Raw genomic sequence first — 22233 nt, forward strand, 5'->3', positions numbered from 1 at the left:
GCAAGAACTGATGAATCTTTCCAACTTATTTCTTAGCTGTGTATCTTTAAAATGTATTTTAAAATTATTTTAGGGGAAGGTTTTAGTGAATCATGAACCTTAAATTTAAGAATAAACAGAAAAATAGAACTGTTCCAATATTAATCTGACAGCTCTGCATTTCACTGAGGATTTAGGATATGAATGTGGGGAATGTAGTTTTATTTAATGAGTAACCCTCATTTCATTGTATCTCCCTTTGCCAAAATTCTATTTAAATAGCTGTAAACATTGTGAAGACCTGGAGACCCACTATTAAGGATGGATCAGTGCTTCTCCCGATTTCTGCACTCTCACAGCCCTATGCTTGTCCCTTTGCTTTGAAGGCCCTGTCTTGCATTAGTATTCCCAACCCTTTCCTTTTGCATTACACCAACTAGCCCTGTGATTCCTAAGGAGTAGGCCTTCAAAATAAATTGGTTCAATTGAAATGCCAAATTATTTTGGTGCCGAAATTCATTCCAAGTGAGTCCCTTAGAATAAAAGCCAAATTATTTATTCTTCTCTGTGTATTAGAACTGTTTTGAGACACGAACTCCCTTGCTTAAGGTGTGCTGGAGCCTTCTGTGCCTCATCTGGGCAAGCCAGAGGCCAAGGCACCAGGCTTCACTCTCATCTCCTTTAGTAGTTTTCTTTAAAAACAGGAGTTACTTGCCAAATAAGACCGGCTTTTAAAAATTCTTTAGGTCAACCAAAATGTATTTCAAATAAAAATGTGGAACATTTGCTAGCCATGGATAAAAGTTTCAGTGGCCATCTTTTTTTATTTTCTGTATTTCTATTTCCTTTTTATTGTTTGACTGCACATTACAAGAATATTTTAATTTTGACCAGAGGTGCACTATTAGTAGTGGTATTCATATTTTCTCTCATTATTCACATGGTTGTCCCTCATGATGTAAGAAGAGTGGTGGTGTGGCATGCAAATAAGATCCAAGTATAGGATGTATGTATATGGTGGGCGGCTTCCTCCTCCCACAAACAGCAGAGCAATGATGAAGTACTGCGGATGTATGGCTGCACTCTGATCACTAGTTAGGCCAAATCAGAGCTTATTTGAGAATTCTGCTTTAGTCTTCAATCAGTGGAGACCCTCCCTTGGTATGTAGTAGAGAAATGGGGCAATTGTCCTAACTATAAGTGGAACAACTTTTGCTTAATACTGAAAAACCAAAGAATGGATACTGGCATTGATGAAAATAGCCAATGCCCTATTTTTTGTTCTTTACCAAAGTATAATTCTGCACAAGATGACATTGTTCTTGACTTACACAGTTTAACCAGCATACAAACTTGAGACTTCCGCACCTATATCCTGATGCTTTTGCATATTTAAGAAGGCAAATGGCCAGTTGGGAATATAACTTCAAGTAAAACTCTAAACCCATTAAATCTTAGAAAATTTTTACCTCTATGCTCACAAGTTAGTAATTTACATCAGACCCATCAACTGCCTGTCAAATCCTTCACAGCACTGTACAAAGAACAAATTCACTTATCCAACATCATCAATATCTTAACATATATATCCTAGAAGCAAGCAATCTTTGCAACAAAGGTGCAGTGGAGAAAGTTATGCAAAAGTTTGGCTGGGTGGGTGGCTTGGCTTGCTTCTTTCAATCCCCTGAGCATGCTCCAACAGGGTGGAAGTTTGACAGAGCCTGAAAAATCTCCTCAAAACACACATATGTATGTTTTAAATAAAAACCATCAAGTTGTCATTCTTAAATGAATCTCAGTCTAGAGAATGCACAGACTTCTGAACAAATTGAAAGGCAAGAAACCAGCAAAAAAGTTATGCTTTCCCTAAATCCTTTAGCCGTCAAATGACGTTTGCTGTATCATAAGCTATCAGTATCAAAATCACGGCCACTGGATTATAAACTCATTGTATTTATAAGAGAGATTTTCATGAACTTCAGAGATTAAGAAGTTGAGGTGATTATTCATCTACATCTCAGTGAGATGACTTGTATCGCAACATTTATAAACTCTAACAGACTGAAGAGCACCAGCTGCTTTTAATCTGTTTAAATATAAACATTTAGTTTTCCATGTTGTGAAAATGAATTCTATACTGGTTTATAGATAAACTCGACATTTAATAGGTTGAAAGCTTCTTGAGGGACCCAGTTTTCGTTTTCCTATTTTTCAGTTTTCATCATGATTTCCTATGTACTTACACCAAATCCTCATCTAATTTCAACTGGTTATATCACTGTGCTCTACATTCAAACTAGAATTATGATTTACATCACTCTTGTTGAAAAAAAGAAAGCTAAATTAGAAAGCCATTACTAGGTCAGTCCTTCTCAAATAGTACATAATCACTGGAGGAATGATTAAAAATGCAAATTCCTAGGCCACACCATCAGGTTTAGTAACCACAGACAGGGATGGGGGTCTTGATCTACCTCTTCAATAAAAATTGCATCTGATGCAATTTGTCTAGAGGACTGGTGAAAAAGAATGTGACTCACAATTTCTACACCAAGTAAGTTCTATCAGTGCTTACAGCAGCTTTTGATGAATAAAGCTAATTAGTCAAAATGTTTGCTTTACAAATCCTGAAACTGCACAGTAACAAATCCTGCCCTATTTTTCAGCACTCTAATTCTTCTTAGACCATCAGGGTTAAACGTAAGAGTATTAGAATTTCAGCATTCATTTTCCCGAAGTTGAAACTTAAGAGTACATAATTTCTAAATTAATTTAACCTGTGGTTTTTTGGAGAAAGGTTTTTTAGAGGAAACTGAAGGTTCTTGTATCAATGTCTTGGTTTAGGAGGTTATGTAATTCCTTGAAAGCCTATTTTAAAAAACAAAGCAAAACACAAGACAACTCTGCTAAGACCTCTTAAGCTAAGAGGAGCCTAAGAACAGGAAATGGGAGATTAAACAATAATGACAGGTAAATCATTTCCTAGACTTCCGGTGATTTTTGGCAGGAAAAGGTTGTGCTTTTGGAAAAAAAAAAATCATCAGCCACAAAGTGACTAATTAACCAAGTGACTTATTACAAATAAGAAAACCTACTATTTGTCAAGCGGGGCTTGTAGCAGCTTGCTTCCACAAGACAACTGCAACAGACTTTTTGCCATCCTGCACCTTTTTCCCAGAGTAAAATATAACAATTTCCTGGATAATTTGATTAGATTAAGACCGGACCTCTCAGGCTGTTCTGCTTAGACTTCAGTTATTAGGCCACTGTAAGATGAAATTTCATGATACCCTATACCTGAATCTAAACAAGCTGTATTTTCCATGTCTTTTCTAACAAGGAATTTGGTATCATGGTGATAAGCTTGTCTAAAATTAAATAGACTGGAAAAAAATACAGCCATGATCAGTTTAGTCAAGAAAACATTTTTGCCTCAGTTATAAGCACTGATCTGTGCATACTGCATACCTGACACATAGAGGACTTTCAATAAATGTTTGCTGAACTAAACTCGTTTCTCTGGTCTTGAATCAGCCTCATGGCATTCATTCTTAATACTGTTTATAAAGAAAAAGTCTAATTGTTAATCTTTTAGGGCAGTCTCCTGAATGAATGATTTTTCTTTTTAACCTGTGAAACAACAGCAAATAAGAAAATCTGCAGAAAGGAGGAGCAGCAGCAATGGGCCAAAATAAGTTCTCATATGACTAACAGACAAGGAAGTCAAATGCTCAATTATTTCTCTCCTGATTGCTGGAATTATCTCTGGAATCCACCAAATCTCTGCTTTAAAGCAGCAATGCTGGTAAGATAAAAAAATCTGAATGAGGGAATTATTTCATGGAAATACTAGCCTTAACATGAAGTGTGGTTTCTTTCACTTCAAAAAATAACAAAGGTAAAGTAAGACAAAAGAGCTCGGTTTAATTTCAAACGTTAATATATTTTCTATTTTATATTGAACATATGCATCTGTAAACCCCTCATTTGCAGCAACTATCCCATCCTCATAAAAGGGGCAAAATTTGTAAGATGCCTCTTAAAATAAATATTCTTTTTTATAAAATAATAAAACTTCAAATAAATATTCTTTACACTAAACAATATGTTGAAAAAATTAGAAAATAAAGGTTGGATTTTACTGTAACTGTACAATATACATGAAGTCCAAAGGGAAATCAGAGTCTTACAATAAAGGCTTTCTGTAAGGCAAAATACAATCTAAGAACATACTGATTGATTCACATTCTTCCGAATGTACAACATATTAGTATAATATTTTGTGACTGTGCCATATAGTATGGCACAACTTGTTTTTCACAGTTGCAAATATTATTGTATGTACAAAAATATAGCACATTATCTCTGGAGAAAACAATGGGAAAAAAATTCATTTGCTAATTTACAAATTTTGCAAGTACTATTCACAAACAAAACCTTTGCCTAGGAGTGTCTGCTGCTTTAGTTTATGCAACACATGGGTCTCCAAGTTCCCTGTCCCCATACTTTTGAGTTCCATTAACTGAGTTCTAACAAGCATATCAGTTAAAATGGCACATGGACAACAAGCATTTTACTGCAAAAGGCAAAGAATATCCCAACCCTCTATTTTAACAGTGCGAAGATTATAGCTGTTTAGTTGGTTGCATATGTGTGTTAAAAACAAAGGGGAACAATCCTTATTACTGTAATATTCCTGATTAGTGATGCTATGTTGGTTTGTCAAAGTTCCTGGGTGGGACAGTGGGAACTTTGCAGCAAACTGTGTTTGAGTTTTTACAACGGCATCCAGGCCTGTTAACTCGGTCATAACACCCCTGGCACAATTTAAGGCAACCCTTGGCTGGAAGGTAACACCATAAACAAGGCAAAAAGAGGGACATGACGCCCATGGCCGACCAACGTGTGCAACAGTGAGACTGGCTGCAAGAACACGGGTTGTCAGCACAGTTGTCCTCGTCATCATTAGAACAGTGATAGAAAAGCCCTTTCACACAGCACACGCAAGTCCCATAGTCAATCACGTTCTGAGCCGAGCAAAGGAACTGCTTGTCGCAGATCCAGTCGGAGGGCAGGGGCCGAGGGTAGGTGCACTCCTTGCACTTGCACTTGCCACAGTCCTCGCACCTGTAGGCATGCAGGCCCAAGTCGTCCTTGCTCAGGGGCTTCAGCTCACCTGGCTTGAGCTCAGATTTGGGCTGCACGCGGATGATCCCATCAGCAACGGGTCCCGAGGAGAAGGACGGTCCCAACAGTCTATGTTCAGAGGAACTGCTGCTGGTACTTGTCCTCGTACTGCTCCGAGACCCCGAGCTGACTGTGCTGATGGACCTGGACAGAGGGGCTCGTGCAGAAGAATGGACCTGGGAGTGCTGGAGCCTGGGAGGCTGGCGGTGCTCAGGCAGACCGTGGAGTCTCTCCTGTTTGTGCTGAGTGGAGGGGCGAGGAGCCGGCTTGAGTCCAGATCTTGGGACCACGGTAGGCCCCTCTGTGTACTCATTGGTGTTGCGGATAGCTCTGATCTGATCCAGAGACAATACGTGTACCTGCTGGGTGAGGGCATCTCTGGGGTCGGACTCCCCACGCTGTCTGCCACCGTCACGCGGTGCCTGCAGCAAGGGCTGTGACCCACTGCCACTCTGAGCTCTGGCCTCCATCGGGTCTTGAAAATGTGGTCACTCCAGCAGGCATAGAACACATCTGAATTCCTGGGGAAACCAAGAGGAAAGAGAGGGCTTACACTCCAGGATACTTCCCACTCTCCACCCACCTGGGTTAACTCTTCACTTCCCACTTCCCTGGAGAACCAGACAGGATCTGAAATGGAGTGGCTGTGGGGGAGTATCAGAGTGGCCATATGATCAACGCCGGTACCAACAAGTTAAAAATATCGCCTGGCACAGACAATTCTTCAATCATGTGATGTGGAGTGGCACAAAGCTGATCTCTGTTTCAATTACATAAGTAGTAAGTCCTCATGCAAAAAGGTAAAATTTGCACTGTTCAGGTTAATTGTAAAAACTGCAAGGAAGTCATGGTAGAATATAACATTGCTGCCCATATTTTCACAAGTTGAATACTTTTTCAATATTTTAAGTCTGCTTTTACATTGCATACCTTTGATCCAGGAGTCTGTAACTTTTTAAAATACCATAGGATGAATGTGACATGCAAAATAGTATTCCCCCCCAAGAATAAATATTTTAAAACAATCATGCATTACCGTCTTTATAGTAGCACAAAGTTACTTAAAAAAATTTATAACAATTCAAATGTTACTAGGTGCCAGAAACACTTTAATAACAAACTCACACAAACCACAAGACAGGCGCTTGTTTTCTACTTCTCAACAACTGAGAAGAATCAAGTATTTTACAGCCTGATAGCCCAGAACACCTTAAATGCTATGGCTAAAAGATTGTTCTCCCTCCTTTAGAAATAAGTTATGTCAAAATCTTAACTGCTTTACCCGTTTCCAAAAACTTAATGGCTCAGAACATAAACCGATTGGTGATAACAGGAAGTGTTTTAAAAATCCAAGTGTCACATCTCAAATCAATCATTCTCACAAGTAATCGCTTAAACTGCAATCCCTCCGCAAGTTTCAAAACTATCATCTCCCTTGCCAAGTCTACAATTAATAAAAATGGACTTTTATCTAATCTTCGCTTTTTAGAAGAGAAACATAGGCAGGTGACACACGCCTCTCAATTGGTAACAAGACAGAGCTGGAAACCAGATCTCACTTGCAACGTTAAGGCAGACAAGACAACGTCGCTCTTTGCTTTTACTCCGTGTATCGGCTCTATCTGCGCCCCAACACCGTCCCCAGCAGGTGGGACACAGTCGGAGCCCCGGGGGACTTTTCTCCGGGCGGACTGACACAGCTCAGCGGTCAGTGTGGCCGCTACGCACAATCGCACAATCCCGAGACCAAGAGAAGGGCGGCGAGCGCGGGCGCCACAGAAGGGGATGTGCCTGGAAACGCTACAGCACACTCCCCCTTTCTCCCTCCTCAGCTAAAACACCCTCCGACCAAAACTACTTCCCAGCCCCAAGGGGAGCCACTCCAACCCCAGGCAGAGGCCACGCAGCCCACCGCAGGGCGACCCGGCAAAGGCTCTCGAACGTGGGCCACCGGTTTCCAGCCCCGGCGCCCCGAGGAGGAAAGCCCTGGCCGAGACACACAGCCGGGACGCGGAGGTCCAACCCACGCACGCGGGGTGACTCCACCGTGCACCGACCCGAGCGGCACTGTTTGCAAACTGCACGAGCGTATCTCCTTTTGAGTGGAGAGAAACTTAAAATATATATACATGTATTTCTTTAAGTGAAAGAAAAACTACTTTTCAGAGAAAGTGTATTTTCCAGAGCTCCAATGCACACGCCGTACGTGCAGGATTCAGATCCCTGGGCTGGAAATTCCGCACAGATTTGCTTGCAGTGTAAAGTAGCATCTTGGGGGTGGAGGGGCGTGGGGCTGTTTACAAAAGTGATTTCTGCCGATTCCTGGCCTTTGCAGCACCCCCTCACAGCGCGCGCCCCCTCAGCGCCCCCTCCCCCCAGTGCTTTGAAACACCTCTAAGAACAGTGTGTGATCAGACTAAGGATTAGAGGGAAAGGACTTCAGCACAAGGGTGGGGCAAAACGACACAGAAACCGTTTTGTAAAAACGCACAAGATCCCGAATTAAAAACGGCAGAAACAAAAAAGTAGATCAGTCCAGCAAAGGAAATAAGAAACTAGCTTCTTTTACCACCCGTTTTCGGGTAATGGAAAACAATCGCGACCGCTTGACGACTTTCTTCCTGTGCTAGGTCACCTCTATCTTCCTAAAGTAAAAAAAAAAGGCTTGAGCCAGGTCGGCCACGGAGAACGGAAAGACGAGAAAGCTGCGCTTCCGAACCACAGAGACCCGGCGCCAGGCAGGGCGCCGCTCGCACCCGCAACCCGCACCCGGCTCGCCTCGGTCCACACGGGGCAGAGGCGGGTCTCCCTCGCCCTGCACCCTGCTTTTTCCACCCGCAGGGGCTCGCTGCCCCCTGAGAGGCGAGTGGCCCGCGCGCCCTCTGTCCCTCCGTTGCCCCTGCCTCGGGACAGCCTCACCCTGGGGTTGCCTTCTCTGGAGAGCAGGTTAGAAATGCGAGCGCCTACAACGGCGACCTGGAAAACACAAAGTGTTTTCCCTCCCTCCCCCTCTCTCAGCGCCCAATTCGCAGCCAGTGCAGGGCGGGGAGCAGACTCGCGGCCAGCCGTCCGCCACCCCAACCCCCCAGTGCGCGGGCGCGTGGGGACCTCAGGCCGGGGACACCGCGCCGGGCGTGCACCGGAGCCCCCGCCGAGGCGGGCCGAGCCCGGGACCGGGCAGATACACAGGCAGCTCCCGGGATTCCCGCGGGAAACCTGCGAGGTTAGAGAAAGGGAGGCCCGGGGAGAGACAGACCCCACTGTCGGTCCGGCTGCACCTACTCCATGTTGCCCACAGCGCGCCAGCCACCGCGCCAGGAGCAGTAGACCCAAAGCGCCTCACCGTAATCGCGGCTTTGCACCAACCCCTCTCCGTTGGATTCTCTTTTTTCCTGCGATGTGCAAATAAATCCACCGATGCAAACTTTTCCCTCCTTTCCAAACTCTGCTTCAGCCCAACTTCCGAGCAAGCGATAAGAGAAAAAAAAGAGAGTAAAATCCGGAACCAAGTCCCCAGCCGATGAACACTCCGGGGTTGGAGCTGGGGGCGACCCCCCTTCTGGAAGCGCACGCGGAGTATTTCCCCTTTTTTCTCAATGAACTGGAGGCCGAAGCGCCAACCGCGAGTCTCTTTTCCTGGCGGATGAGCGAACAAGCAAAGAAAACGGCCTCACGGAGAACCTAAAGCCAGATGGCCAAGCCGTGCGGCCACGCAGGAGCGGAGGCGGCGCGGCAGCGCGAGGGCGCAGGGCCGGGCCGGGCGGGCGCGGGGGCCTGGGCGCTGCGCGCTCCGCCGGCCCCTCTCCTCCGCTCGCGCTGCGGCGCGCGGCTCTCGGCGGTGCAGACTGGGCTTTGGGGAGGCGCGGCGGCGCGGGGGCGGTGGTTGCGGAGGAGGGGGCGGAGGAGGGGGCGAAGGAGGAGGGTCTGGGGCCCGGCTGGGGGGGCTCGCCGTTGGCCTGCGCCCTCGCCTTTCCGGAGGAGGCAGGGAGCTCTGCGGCGGCCGCGGCAGCAGTAAATGGCGTCATGTGGATCCGAGGCGGAACAGAGCAGTTGTTGTCCCAGAGGATATATCGCATCCGGTCCCAGCTCATTGGCTCCGCGGGGCTACATTCACTCACACTTCAGCGCCCGCCAGCGCTCCGAGCCACAGGAGGCATTCAAAAGGGCAACCGCGCCGCCCCGCGAATCCCCAGGCTAGTCCTGCTGCCCGGGCGCCGTCACGCGGGGCGTCCGCGGGGCCGGATGGGCACGGCGGGGTCAGTTTATCTAGTTTCAAGGAAACTCTGACCTTAAGGTTTCCCCAGAGGCCATGAGGACGAGCCAAGATCTCGGGCTCACTTTAAGAACTTTCTCCTCGCCACTAGGAAAAGAGAATGAACATTAAAAACGAATCCTGGCCACGCAGCGTTAGCATTAAAAATAAGTTGCAGGTTTTAGGACTTGATTCGAAATCCCCTGCAAGCCCACCTCTCCCCTTTTCTGTTACCGCTCGAGGGGGCGACGGGGAAAGACGGGGGAGGGGAAGGGGAGCGGGAAGTGAGGTGGGAGGGCTATTGGTTTATTCTTTGTCTACTGGATTAACCCGATTATACACCAGGCACCAGCACAAACCGTCTCCCCCACCCCAGATCCCAGTACTAGAGGAACGGAATGCAGATTCGGGTTTCAAGGACCTTCTGCTCTGGCTGAGATTTCCTTTTGATTGTGTCGATTTGTAGTTCGGGGGTTTAGTATTGGATTTAATTTTTTAAAGGCGTGTTAGCTGTATAGATAGAGGCTTTTTGAGGATCTTCCTTACTGTTCTGTTTGACGCAATAGCTGAAGGAAATTCTACCATGTAAGTCTTTTTTAAATTAGCTAATTCAGTAGTGTATACATGGTTGCTCAGGTCTATAGCACGGGCTGCTGAAATGGGGGTGGGGGGGGCTCACTGTTTCACCGATTTCCTCTTCCACTTAACCAGAAGGAGTTATCCTTTATTTCCGACTCCCTTTGTCACCTAGAACATTTCTCAAGATGATCCTGTTTTCCATGTTGAAGGTGGTGTGTATTTTCCCACTTAAAAAAAAAAAAAAAATATATATATATATAATGCATACATACGCACTCACTGCTCTAACTGACGTTCATTTACTAAGCAGCACGTGGAATCACCAGTGGAAGTCACATATCCCCACTCCCTCCTTGGATTATAACGATTCTATTGGATTCTAATGATTTACAGAATGTTTTTACTTTACAGGGAAGTACGGTCAAAACTCCCGAATAGCACCTGCGATCTTGCTTCCGTGCGGGGTTGAGAGTGTTGAAATAGCGTTAGGAAAACGTGGTGCTTGATTCCCGGGTGCAGCTTCAGCCCACATCCGTTCGCAGCTACCCTGGCCCTCGCTGCCCTCTCCCGAGCTCTCGCTCTAGAATTTCCCTGGCGCTTTCCTTTCCGCGCGGCGCTCTCGCCCTGCCTTCTCCATGTTTCTCTAGGGCTCTCTCCGCTGGCCTCAGGTTTGGAACCAGAGGTGGCAGGGGAAGCGGCATGCGTTATTTCCAGGCGCTGGCCCACGTCCCCCTACCCCCGGGTAGATGTGGACGAGGCCACGGAGGCCTACTCAGCCGCGTCCCCATGGTTGCGGTTACGGGACAACCGGGCCTCCCCAGCCAGGGCCACTCGCCTAACGCCTTGGAGCCTCCGGGTGAACGCAGGCGCCGCGCGCTTACGGCCCGTCCGGCCACCAGGGGGCGCCTCCTCGCGCGGGGCTTGGTCAGTTCATTTCCCAGTACTCCACGAGGGCAGGCGAGGTTGCTTTCTTTCCAAATTTCCTAATGCCCTTTAGGCCTGTTGGTTTAAATGAATAAAAAGGAACTTATGACGTAATGTCATAACAAGTAACTTTCCCTACCATCTGCTCGGACAGATTCCTCTTGGGATGCGAGATGAGGTACCTAGGTTCGAAAGAACTCTTACCTTTTACCAAGGGGAAAAGGTAGGGGCCAAAGCCATGTTGTTCACGGCTGGTTGGGAACACGCTGCCTGTTTCCCGGCAGCAAGTCTCAGGAAGAACGGGTGAAAGGCCTTCTCTTCGCCCCCACAAACCCCTGCACCCGATGCCTGCTTCTTAGGAGAAACTTGTGTCCATGCTTTTCTTCCAGTGATGCAGGAACTCTGAGAAGACACGCCGTTCTGGATCAAAGCATAAAATGGAATATAGATTAGGAGCTTCCGGATGGTTAGAACATCTTATGTTTTATTGAGCCAAAAGGGAAGAATCTAGAAACTTGTATCTTTCATGAGTTAGAAGGAATCCCGTATAAATCTAGCTCTCCCCCGCCTCCTCTTTCCCCACCACCTCCAGCTGGCTGAGAAAACATTTTATAACACTATGAAAGAATGTTACGTAAAACTTCACAATGAAGCCTATTTTCAAACGTGTTGTGGAGAGTTCTAGAGAGGCAATCCTGATGCATGAACAGGTGTTGCCTTTTGCCCACTGCTGAAAAATACCAGATCCATGTAAAGGTGTGTTTAGCAATTATGCACCGCCAGTTCTCGGACTGCACCTTCTTGGTCGCAGCCACTGAACAAGGCTCTGCATGGTATATTTGGGATATCATCTCTTTCTGCATTTTGCTTTCTGTGTTCATTTATTTGGATTTACTTCCTTTTGTTTTTATTTTTTGCATTTACTTCCTTTTATAATTATAATCATCTTCAGATTCCTTTTTAAAATTAAACTGTGTATGAACCCATGTGATTTCTGACTTACGCTGTTGTAGTAAAGGGAGAATTGCAGCTTTAAACAACTCCCATTTGTTTCTTTGTGAGTCTGACCAAACCACTTACCCTTACTGGGTTCAGGCCCAGTTTTGGTAACTAAAGAGAATCTTGCAGTAATATGATACATTCTTGAGACAAAGAATTAAACGCTATTGATTATTTGGTTATTTTGTTAGTTTTATAACCAAGGCAATTTATTTATGTGTATTTAAAACTGGCCCAGAACACACTGTTTCAACAATGTATACTGCTTCAAAGAGTAACAATTTAGATCTTTCAGCCATTATTTCTCCTCACATTCAATTGCAATTGTAAGCTTTATTTATGCATGGACTCTTCCAGGAGGGACCTTCCTAAATTAAAGGGCTTTGCAATAATGGACCTTTTGACTTGGAAGCCAGGAGGTAGTCATTTCACTTTTTGAATTGCTTTGGTTGTGGAAATTCTGTTGATGCTGGTTCTAGGAGGGGATTGGGAGTGGCTGCACTAAAAGATGCAAAGGAATTCAAAATAGACCATTAGAATTCTTAGTTATATATCTTAGAGACCTGGGAATAGTTTCTGCAGTTAACCTTCTTTGGTGATGTGCTTTATCCCTACCTAAACTGGGGGAAAGATCAGGAGTTCTCCCAAGGTTAAGACGGTGTTCCTGTTGAGTTGACCTTGAACATGCTGCATGCAGGATCCTGTGGGTCTGGTCTTTTCTCAGAGATCTTACTTTCTACTTGAATCAACATGGTGGTTTCTACTTGTTAAACCATCTTCCTGCTAGGTCCATGCATTTTATGACTATAGTGTATGTACAACAAGGCAAAACAGAATTTCTGTGCTGACCAACATGATCCTTTAGCTTTTTCCTTGATGAACTGAGGCATGCAGAGAAAAGCTTAATCAGTACAAACACTACATTGTTGCTTTTCTCTCCCGCTCCAGCCCCCAACAGCCCTAGGTTTGTTTTTCAGTTTGTATTTAGTATCTGATATCCTTTGTTCCAGAATCTTTTTAATCCAGATGCTAAAGCTTTATATAAGTGAAAATCAGTTAAGAATAAATTGAAATGAGTATTTGGATATTATTGGCCAAGCTTAGTAGCAGTAGGAAGATTAGCCTCTGAAGATTTTGGTTTTATACTTGTCATTATGTGGACACTTGTTCAAAGGGGCATAGGAAGTTCAACCCATTCTCCAAAGAAGATGGAGTTCAACAGATTCCACTAAAGCCATTTTTATGGTCCAGATGCTACAATATTGATGCTGCCAGGCAGCCCTGAATTAATCTCAGTTAATAGGTCAAATCTAAAAATGTTCAATTTGGTAAATGGAGTAAGAGTGCATGCAGATTTAATTTGGTACCATTGGACAGGAAGTGTTTTGAGGTTACAGTGAATTGCAAATTATTTGAGAACATTGTATGGTTATGTAAAACAGCAGCTTTTCTATATATAGTCTATGTTGGGTGTGACTACTCAAAAGATAGACTATTCCAAGGATCAGGGGCCTCTATATCTGGGCTGCCTTGACTTCTTTGTTAGGGGCCTGGAACTGCAAAAGATTTTCAACATCTCATTCTTTAAAAAAGAAAACACTCATTCGATTGCCATAAACATTAGAGACTCAAAAAGTACTTTTCAATGAATGAATGCAATTAATGAATGTAATTAAATATTTCTCATCTTACTTTTGTAACAGCAAATTGGGAGTTTTTGAATTTTATTATTAACAGAATTTAAGCATCATTCTGCTAACCCAGAAATTACCATGTGTTTTGCATAATTGTTAGGATGTGATTGAAACAAGTTTGTTACAAGGCTGTGATGCTTCATCACTGAAATAGTAAATATTGTAAATTTAAAAAATAAATCTTTATGGAAATCTTATGTAAAAAAAAAGGAAGCATGTAGGGAACACCTATTTTTAAATGATTTAAGGCAATTAACAAACAGGCTGATGATGGCTGGCTGGAGAATATGGGTAAAAGTGAACTGTTACGAAAAACTGCATTTGGCAAAAGTATAACTGTATTGCTAATTTAAATTAAATATTAGTCTGTAATTTCAAATTTAAAAGCTAGCACTTTCCTAACTTTCAATATGCATTTTAAGCATAGCTGCAAGAATGCTACTAAACAGTGAATGATTTTGCCTTTAATGTCTATGTGAAAACCTCCTTCCCATTCTGAGAAATATTCTCCCCAACCTGGTTTGACAGTACAGAGACATGCATTATACCCTAAAAAATGTTAAAATTAATGCACTTGCAAAATTAGATCTTCAACAATATTGTTCTTTTTTTTTAAAACTGTAATTCCTAAAAGAAAATTATATTGATGGTTGAATTCTTAAATATCCTAATAGGTTCTGGAGGCTTTGGGAATTCAAGAGATCTGGATATGGATTCAGTCTAAGCCACTTGGGCAAATCTTACCACCAGCACTTGATGCTTATATTCCCTCTGAATTCTCATTATTCCTAGAATAAAGATCCAAGTCTTTAACCCAACTTCTAGGTCCTATAGTCCAGCCCCATTTGTGTAGTACCCTCTGTTTCTGCCCTGCAGCTTTGACTATTACCTTTTAGTTGCTCAAAAGCCCCTCTCTCCTGCAGTAAGACCTTTGTATATGCTATTCCCCCATTCACTTCACTGGTCTTTTGCCATATTCACCCCTATTTATCTTTCAAGTATCTGTTGTCCTTTTCTCAGGAAAGCTTTTTCTGACCCTTCTGACTAGGTCAAATCTCCCTCTTTCCTCTCCTGACCTTCTCTGCTACACACATACATGGAATTAAGTGATTGATTGGTTAATAACAGTCTCCTTCACTGTATTCTAAGCTCCATGAGGTCTGGAATCCAACTCAGATTTTGCCTGCCATTTTATCGCCAGCACTAAAGGGCCTGGCATGTACTAGGAATTCAAACATTGTTTTTAAATGGGATAAATGAATGAGTGAATGAATGAAGTAATTGACTGTAGTTCATCATCTGTAGAAAGGCTGCTGTGATGATTGGAAAATAATGAAGTATCTACAAAGCCTAGCTAGCGTAAGGGAAGCTCTCAGTAAGTGGCAGTGATAATTTCAATCAAATTAGGTTTGGTAATTTATATGACAAAATTAGCTATTCTGCCTCCATATTTTCAAAAAGTCTTCAAACTTGTTAGTAAGCACAATTTGATTTATTTTACCTATCTTATTTGCACTAATGTGGGAATAAAAATCCAGATTTAGAACAAGTTTCAATGACTTCTTAGCTATATTCAGCTATTAATAGTCAGTATTTCTATAGAAACTTTAACCTTACATTGATTTTTGTTTCCATGTATGACCTTCTCAAAGTGGCAAAAGCACTTTAGGGAAGAAGGGACCTGTTTACCTGATGTGGTTGTTTCTGACTGGAAATGTTGACTTGTTGAATTACTTATTCAACAAATCTGGATGCTTGAGAAATGTGAATTCCTTCTTATTGGAGAGTGGCTTGAACATTTGGGTTTTTATCCAACACCTAATTTAACTGTATATTTTTGGGATGAAACATTTGTGTCTGAAATGGTGTTGAAGCTCTGTCCCTTGCTGGGAGGAAGATGTGTATTCACTGACATTACATGATGTATACAGAGGCATTTGGCGTACACTAGAATACTATAGTATTTCATTGTTCTAAATTCTTTAGGTTTTTATGATCATGTAATGGTAAATTTGCATGTGACTCAGAATCAAACTCAATCCTTATGTTTATGTGCAGAGTCTCACCCAGCTTTCTGGGGAAAACACATATCAAGTACTCTCTATTATTTAACATCAACATGGCGTGACTTTCTGGGTGCAGAATTCCTGTCTTCATGGCCTTCTCCTGGGAGCTGCTGGCTCAGTGGGTTTAAGATGAGAACGAGCTACTTTTGGACTGCAAAGAGCTGACAATTCAAATTGGGGAGATGAAGCAAACAGCCATGAAAATACTTGAAAATCATTTGAGGGAATCCATGAAGCCTGCTTTCAATTGAGTGCCACTAACGGTTGAGGGTTTGTTGGTCCGGCAGAGTTAAGAAGGCTCATGGAGGAAATATCCTCCAAACAGGGCAATGGGCCTGGTTTTTTGTTGTTGTTGTTTTTTATCTCTCTTTGGGTCCCAGTTTATAGGTCTGTCATTCTCTTATTTTGATGGTACAAATTTTAAGTGGTTTATTAAGAAGCTAAAATTTTCTGAATACATACAGAGAGTGTGGGTGAGAAAGCCCCTCATGTTTGTAGTCCTGCAACTCTGTAAGGGAATTGGCTAGGACAGATCTAGACAGAAATGGAAGTATTTGAATTTCACAGAAGAATCCTGTGAGTATATTCAAGACATTATGGGGCATTTCAACCTCAGGCAGAGCCAGAGATTATGGCAACAATTTTCTTCACGTACTTGGCATGGTTTTCCCAAGAACTTCATGTAATTGATAAAATAAGTTGTTTTTTATGCCCTACCTTTTGACTGCTTCTTAAGTTACTAGTGGATGATACCCCTGAAATCTAAGATAATACCAAATATATAATGGGCCCATGGTGCCTAAAGCACAAAAGGCGACTTCCATGTGGCGGTCTTAGCATTGTGTCTCAGCAGGTATTATATAAATCAAATCAACTGGGAATGGGAAGGATTTAGCATACTTCCAGTAATTGAGTAGGGTTTTTTCCAACAATCTCTGGTATATTTTGATGACCACTTCCCATCAGTTTATACTGAGTGCTTTATGTTCCAGAATTATGTAGAGATAACTGACTTTCTTTTTTCCTCTGTCAGTGACACCCAAATGACAAGTAGGTTAATTTAATTGTTTTTTGAATTACATGCTCCCTGTAAGAAAAGAAAAACACACAATCCAGAAAACTATAAGGAAGTAAAAATCCCATTCATGGCTAATCCTTGGTGAAAATTTATTGAAAAAAATCCTTTAATGCTAGTCAAAAGATTCCCCATTTTTGAGGGTTTGGGAACAGGTTGTTTTGCTCGAATCAATGATGATGTGATAAGCAATTTTGTTCATATATGTTTACACATTTGTCTTACTTTCTTAGAATACATTTATGGAGAAAGAATTTGAGTCAAATTTATGCATATTAAAATTGCTGACCATATTGCTAATAAGTTTCTTAAAAGCTTACTCCAGTTCACGTTTCTAATCCCTGTTTATGAGAAGGATGGTTTCTCTAAAACCCTCATCAATGGTGAGTTTTGTCAGAATTTTTAGTCTGTGCTCATCTGATAAGTGAATCATCATATCTCATTATTTCCTTTTGTATTTCTTTATTTACTTCTGGTGTTAAATGCTTTTTTTTTACTTGACATTTGTATTTTTTTCCTGAGAATCCAATTTCCTACCCTTTGTCCATGTTTTAACTGGAGTGCTTGCCTATTGTTTATTTTGGTCTATCTTTTAAAAAGCAAATATTGCTCCTATTTTTCATTTGTCTTTCAAACTTACTTTTAGATATTTTAGTTTAGTTTTGCTTTTGGCCATATAAGGCATTTTCAATTTGTTTGTAAACTCATGTTGATCAGTCTTTTCATTTACGATTTCTAGCTGGGTTTAGTTGCTTAGAACAGCTTCCTGGCATCCAGATTATTAAAATATGGACTCTTTAGCAACTTTATAATTTAATATTAAGGACCAAAGTCATTGGTAATTAACTTGGTTTAAACAGTAAAGCCATGCTGCTTCTTGGCATACTCATTAAGCTAAGTCTGGGGGATGGATGAGTTTGGATGATAAGAGGTAATGAAGGAAGATGATGCTGTGTGAAATTTTAATTCAAAGCATAAAAATTCTGGCCCCAAATGAAGCTAGAGTTGCCAAACTTAACAAGTAAAAATATAGGACACTCAGTTACATTTGTATTTCAGGTAAACAACAAATAGTTTTTTAATATAAGTACGTCCCATATAACATTTTCTCTGATGACCCCAAAATAAGTTAATAAGTATAATAGCAATCATTGAAATAAAAGCTAGTCATTTCATAATCTTGCTTCCTCTCTTATTGAGATATTTAATTTATACAGAATATTTTTTAGGAAAAATATGGTTTTGCATCCTCAAGATGACCCATATTCTTACTTTATTCATTTCTACAGATGTTTTTTAATGTATGGCGGTGTCTACACGACCAAATGGAAGTGTGAATTAAGCTTTATCCAAGACTTAACATAGTTAGCCACATTCAACGGAAAAGTTATTATATATTTTTTCAAATAGCAAGGCTTCTTGCTTTGTTTTCTAGATCACTGGTTCTCAATCCTGGCTGCATATTAGAATTACATGGGGAGGTTTTAAAAAATCAGATGACAAGGTTCTTTACATAAAGTCTGATTTAGGTTCATCTGGGAGGGAGCTCATATAAATATCTCAATTTCCCACTGCCTTGACTTTTGTACCCATAAAGTGGGGATAAAAATATTGCCAGTGCAAGCATCATTATGAGGATTAAATGCATAATGCATGTGGGGCTTTAGAAGAAGTCTAATTTGTAATAACTCTTCAATAAATGAAAGTGACTACATTATTATAATGAAGCCATAATAGAGACTCATAGCATACTGAAAACAAGAATGGAAAATGGAATAGATGTAAAACAAAGTATGGGTTGGTGAAGATGCTATAATTGGCTCATGCTTCCAATAGATGATTATAGATATTTCATTTTCACACTTAGTCGTATTAGGTTTGAAAACCATGCATGATGAATACATTTACAACACAGAAATCACCAAATGCTGAAATCTAGGGCTTTGGGGCATTTTCTTTTTGTATCCCGAAGATCCAGTTATTAACATTTACCACCATTTGAGAGGATTAGGGAAGTTGACAGGGAATTCTGGGGTAAAAAGCAACACTTACATACTTCGTGGTTTGGCGTGCCACAGGCCCGGCTAAGTCACGGCACCTGCCATGCATGGACCCAGGGCCCAAGCTTCGAGTCCCAAGGGCTGGTAAATGGAAGAGCCTGGCCATCCTTACCTAGTTTTGAATGTAGAATCAGCAGAATGTGACTGTACTCTCAATCAATCATCAGGTCTAAGTTCTGGAGCCAATGATTTAATCTTGTTTTCAAAAACCTAAAGATTTCCTTCATAGAAACAGTGACTAGAGAAGGGGGTTGCCAGAGGCTAGGGGATGGGGGAGAAGGGGAGGGTTTGGTCAAAGAGTACAAACTCAGTTACAGGATGAGTGAATCCTGACATACGGTGACTCTTGTTAATAATGGGATATTATATACTTGAAACTTGCTAAGAGAATAAATGTTAAATGCTAATTAACTTGGTTCTTGGAAATCATTTCACAATGTATATGTATATCAAATCATCACATGTTCACTTTTAATATATTACGATTTTTTCAGTTATACCTCAGAAAAAGCTGGAAATAAAAAAAAAAATTAAGGATTTGTGAGATACTACAAGGGGGGCACAGAAAGCCATGAGATAAACTTAGTCCACCTCACTATTTCAGCTCATATGCATTCTTAAAATACCAGCTGATTATAAAGATGGTGATAATGAAATCCTACTGGAGGCCTCATTTTGGTCAGTTTTGGTAGGCTCCAAACGCGTCTTCACCATCCTTTGCCTTTGTTGGATACTCAGGTGGAAATAGATGCAAAGTGCCAGAGTGTCTCCATGCCTCGGTTTTGTTTCCTTATTGGTCAGAGCGGGATGCTTGTCAGAATAAAGTGAGATAATGGATTTCTAACTGTGCAGCGTTATAGTTCGCTTCTCAGCTTTTAAGAATGTTTGTTGGGTCAATATCTGAACTAGGAATTTGGAGCCAGGTAAGAACCCAGTCCAGTTTGAACTTTGACCTCTGGCCTCAGTAGCCCTAACTACCCCCTAAGACCACTAGTCATAATACACTCACCTGAGATAAAGTTGAAGAGCTCCTTGCCTGACAATGTATTTTTGCTGATCTCTAGGTAAATCAGCCTTTGTTACTGTTTAATTTCATGCTTATTTTACTTGCTTTAACAAAAAAGACACAGTAAACTTTTCTAGTAATGATTGAAACATTCTCCACTTAGAAAATTACATTGTTTCTGAAAAAAGCAGTATTTGTATCATTCTGCTAATTTGTAATAGATTAAAAAATGTGCAACATTGTTTTTTGGATTGTTTTCTATGAAACTCTATATAAAATCATGCATTTAAACAAACTTCAACATGATACTTTCTATTTATTAAAAAAACCCAAACTATAATTTAATTTTTTTAGCAAGAAGAATGAATTTCATAATTCTTAGCTACACAGTTAAATTCAACTAGAAATTTCAATTTTTACAATTTCTCTTCCTTTCTGCTTCCTTGGAAGCAGCAGGTATGTCAAATTATTATAAATTGTGTTTGTGCTTCATGCATATTAAATTGAGTAGAGACCCCAAAACTAAGCTCTTTGGAACCAAGATTTGATTGCCAAACTGGGTACCCCTGGAAAAACAAACTCTCTTTGTCTGAACATCTGAAAGGTACCAAAAGAGAGTGAAAACCAGTTTTATTTTTATTTTTTTTACTTTTTTGTTTTTGTAGGAGAACCAGCAGTGGAAGAAAAGATCACTTCCTCTGTAGACACTTTATGGGTTTCAGATTCTGTAAACTCTGCCATGTAACTTGACCCCAAAGCTAATGAAATCCTGTTAGACTTTCCCTGCCCTCCTTCCTGCTTCCATGTTTTTTGATTGTCTCACCTTTTAAAAACTCGTTTTGTATTTGTATACACGTGTGATCCTCCTGTCATTGTTTGGCTTTTTACCCAGGCATTTTTCACCTACATCGTCTCCTTCTCACATTTGGCAGTTGGTTGGGCTTCTTCCTGCCTTGAATACCACATTCCCTAGTTATTCAATCTCAGTTATTAGTACCCTGTCCCCCTACTAAAATTATGAATGAAAAGCCTTGTTGTTCTTTACAAATAACTCGGGCTTCCTCAGTCAGTCAAATTCGAATGGAAGTGACTGCCAGACAAAAGGGCGGGATGATGGACAGTCCTCACAGCAAGTCGTCAATGCCCACAGGAAGTTTTTTGAGCCACAATATAGGTAGAGAGGGCTGGGCGTTCCCGGAGGACGAGCCTGCAGAAGGGAGCTGGGAGTGGAGTGCTTTGTGTCTCTTTGGTTCTTAGGAAAAATGTCTATAAAGCCCAGAGATAACAATGTATGGAATCAATTTTGTCCTAGCAAGAACTTAAAAATCCTTCCATGGAGGCATCTATCTACCTTGCAATCCTGGTTTGAGCTGACACACACAGACAAAAGTGAAGGCACCAACCGTTTCCTTGGTTTTGAATGCTGAGCCGGGCGGGAGTGGGTTACAGACTAGGAGCTGCACAGCTCCCTGCTGGGACGGTGCTTTGTCCGGGGCTCCCTTTTCACAACAGGGGAAAAGGTAATTGACAGCCCCATTGTTTGGCCAGGACCCCTACTGTTTTAAAATCCTGGAAGGCCCCAGTCACACGTTGTCAATAATAGCGATCGGAGGTGCGGAGTGAAGGACTGTGCAGGAAACAGTTTGAGCCCTTCAAGTGGACAGGCCTCAGTGACTTTTCTTGCACTCTGGCTGCCACAAGCAGCTCATTCAAAAATAACCTTAAAGTAATAAATCAAACTTGTTTCCTGAACTGTACAAGGAACAGCTGGTTATTTTTCCTCACTTTTTTTTTTTTCCAAAGACAAAAAAAGAGAGAGATTTTTACTACCGGAAATCAAGCATGTCAAAATTTGGCAAAGCAATTTGGATGATATAACAGCTAAACACTTCTCTTTTTTAATGTTATGCTTTCATTGGTCTTTTTATTTGGGCTTTTCATGTTTGTATTGTTTGGTGCGATAAGTCTCCCTTATCTGTTCTCTCCTAACTTTTGAAAGGAAAGTAAGTTTAGTATCCTGTGTTGAGGGTAGTTTTGGTGTAGTTTCTAATGTGTCGGTCAAGTCGCTCAACTTATACAGCTAAAATTTGTTATCTTTCACAGATAATTTGGATTTAGACCTACAGCCCCACATACTTGTTTCCTGTGAGATCCATGTGTTTCGGAGTTCTAATGACAACGCAGGTTTTCTTCAGTCAGTTGATTTAGGAGTCCTGAGCTAGTACATATGTCATAACTGAAGTAGTCTGGTATTTTAAGAAAATACATTTTGGGCTTTTTCTCTCTGTCTGTGCCTATCTTTGTGTCTTTGTGTGTATCTTTCCATCCTTGAATATGTCTGCCTTCCAGGATTCTGGAAAAAATCTGCCAACCTCTTTTGACCTTACTGATAGTTAGAAATAAACGTATAAA

At 41.7% G+C, this 22233-nt stretch overlaps 1 protein-coding gene across 1 annotated transcript; it reads right to left on the reverse strand.

The window, feature by feature from the left end:
* Positions 1-4537: 4537 nt before the first annotated feature.
* Positions 4538-9103, reverse strand: SPRY2 (sprouty RTK signaling antagonist 2). Its single transcript, XM_036893749.2, has 2 exons — positions 8510-9103; positions 4538-5687 (listed from the first exon to the last, which is right to left on the reverse strand). Exon 2 carries the CDS (start codon positions 5634-5636, stop codon positions 4689-4691), a length of 948 nt encoding a protein of 315 aa, XP_036749644.1. The 5' UTR covers positions 5637-5687; positions 8510-9103; the 3' UTR covers positions 4538-4688.
* Positions 9104-22233: the final 13130 nt, after the last annotated feature.

This window comes from Manis pentadactyla, chromosome 17 (assembly GCF_030020395.1).
Source record: "Manis pentadactyla isolate mManPen7 chromosome 17, mManPen7.hap1, whole genome shotgun sequence".
In the NCBI taxonomy this organism is placed as follows: Eukaryota; Metazoa; Chordata; class Mammalia; order Pholidota; family Manidae; genus Manis; species Manis pentadactyla.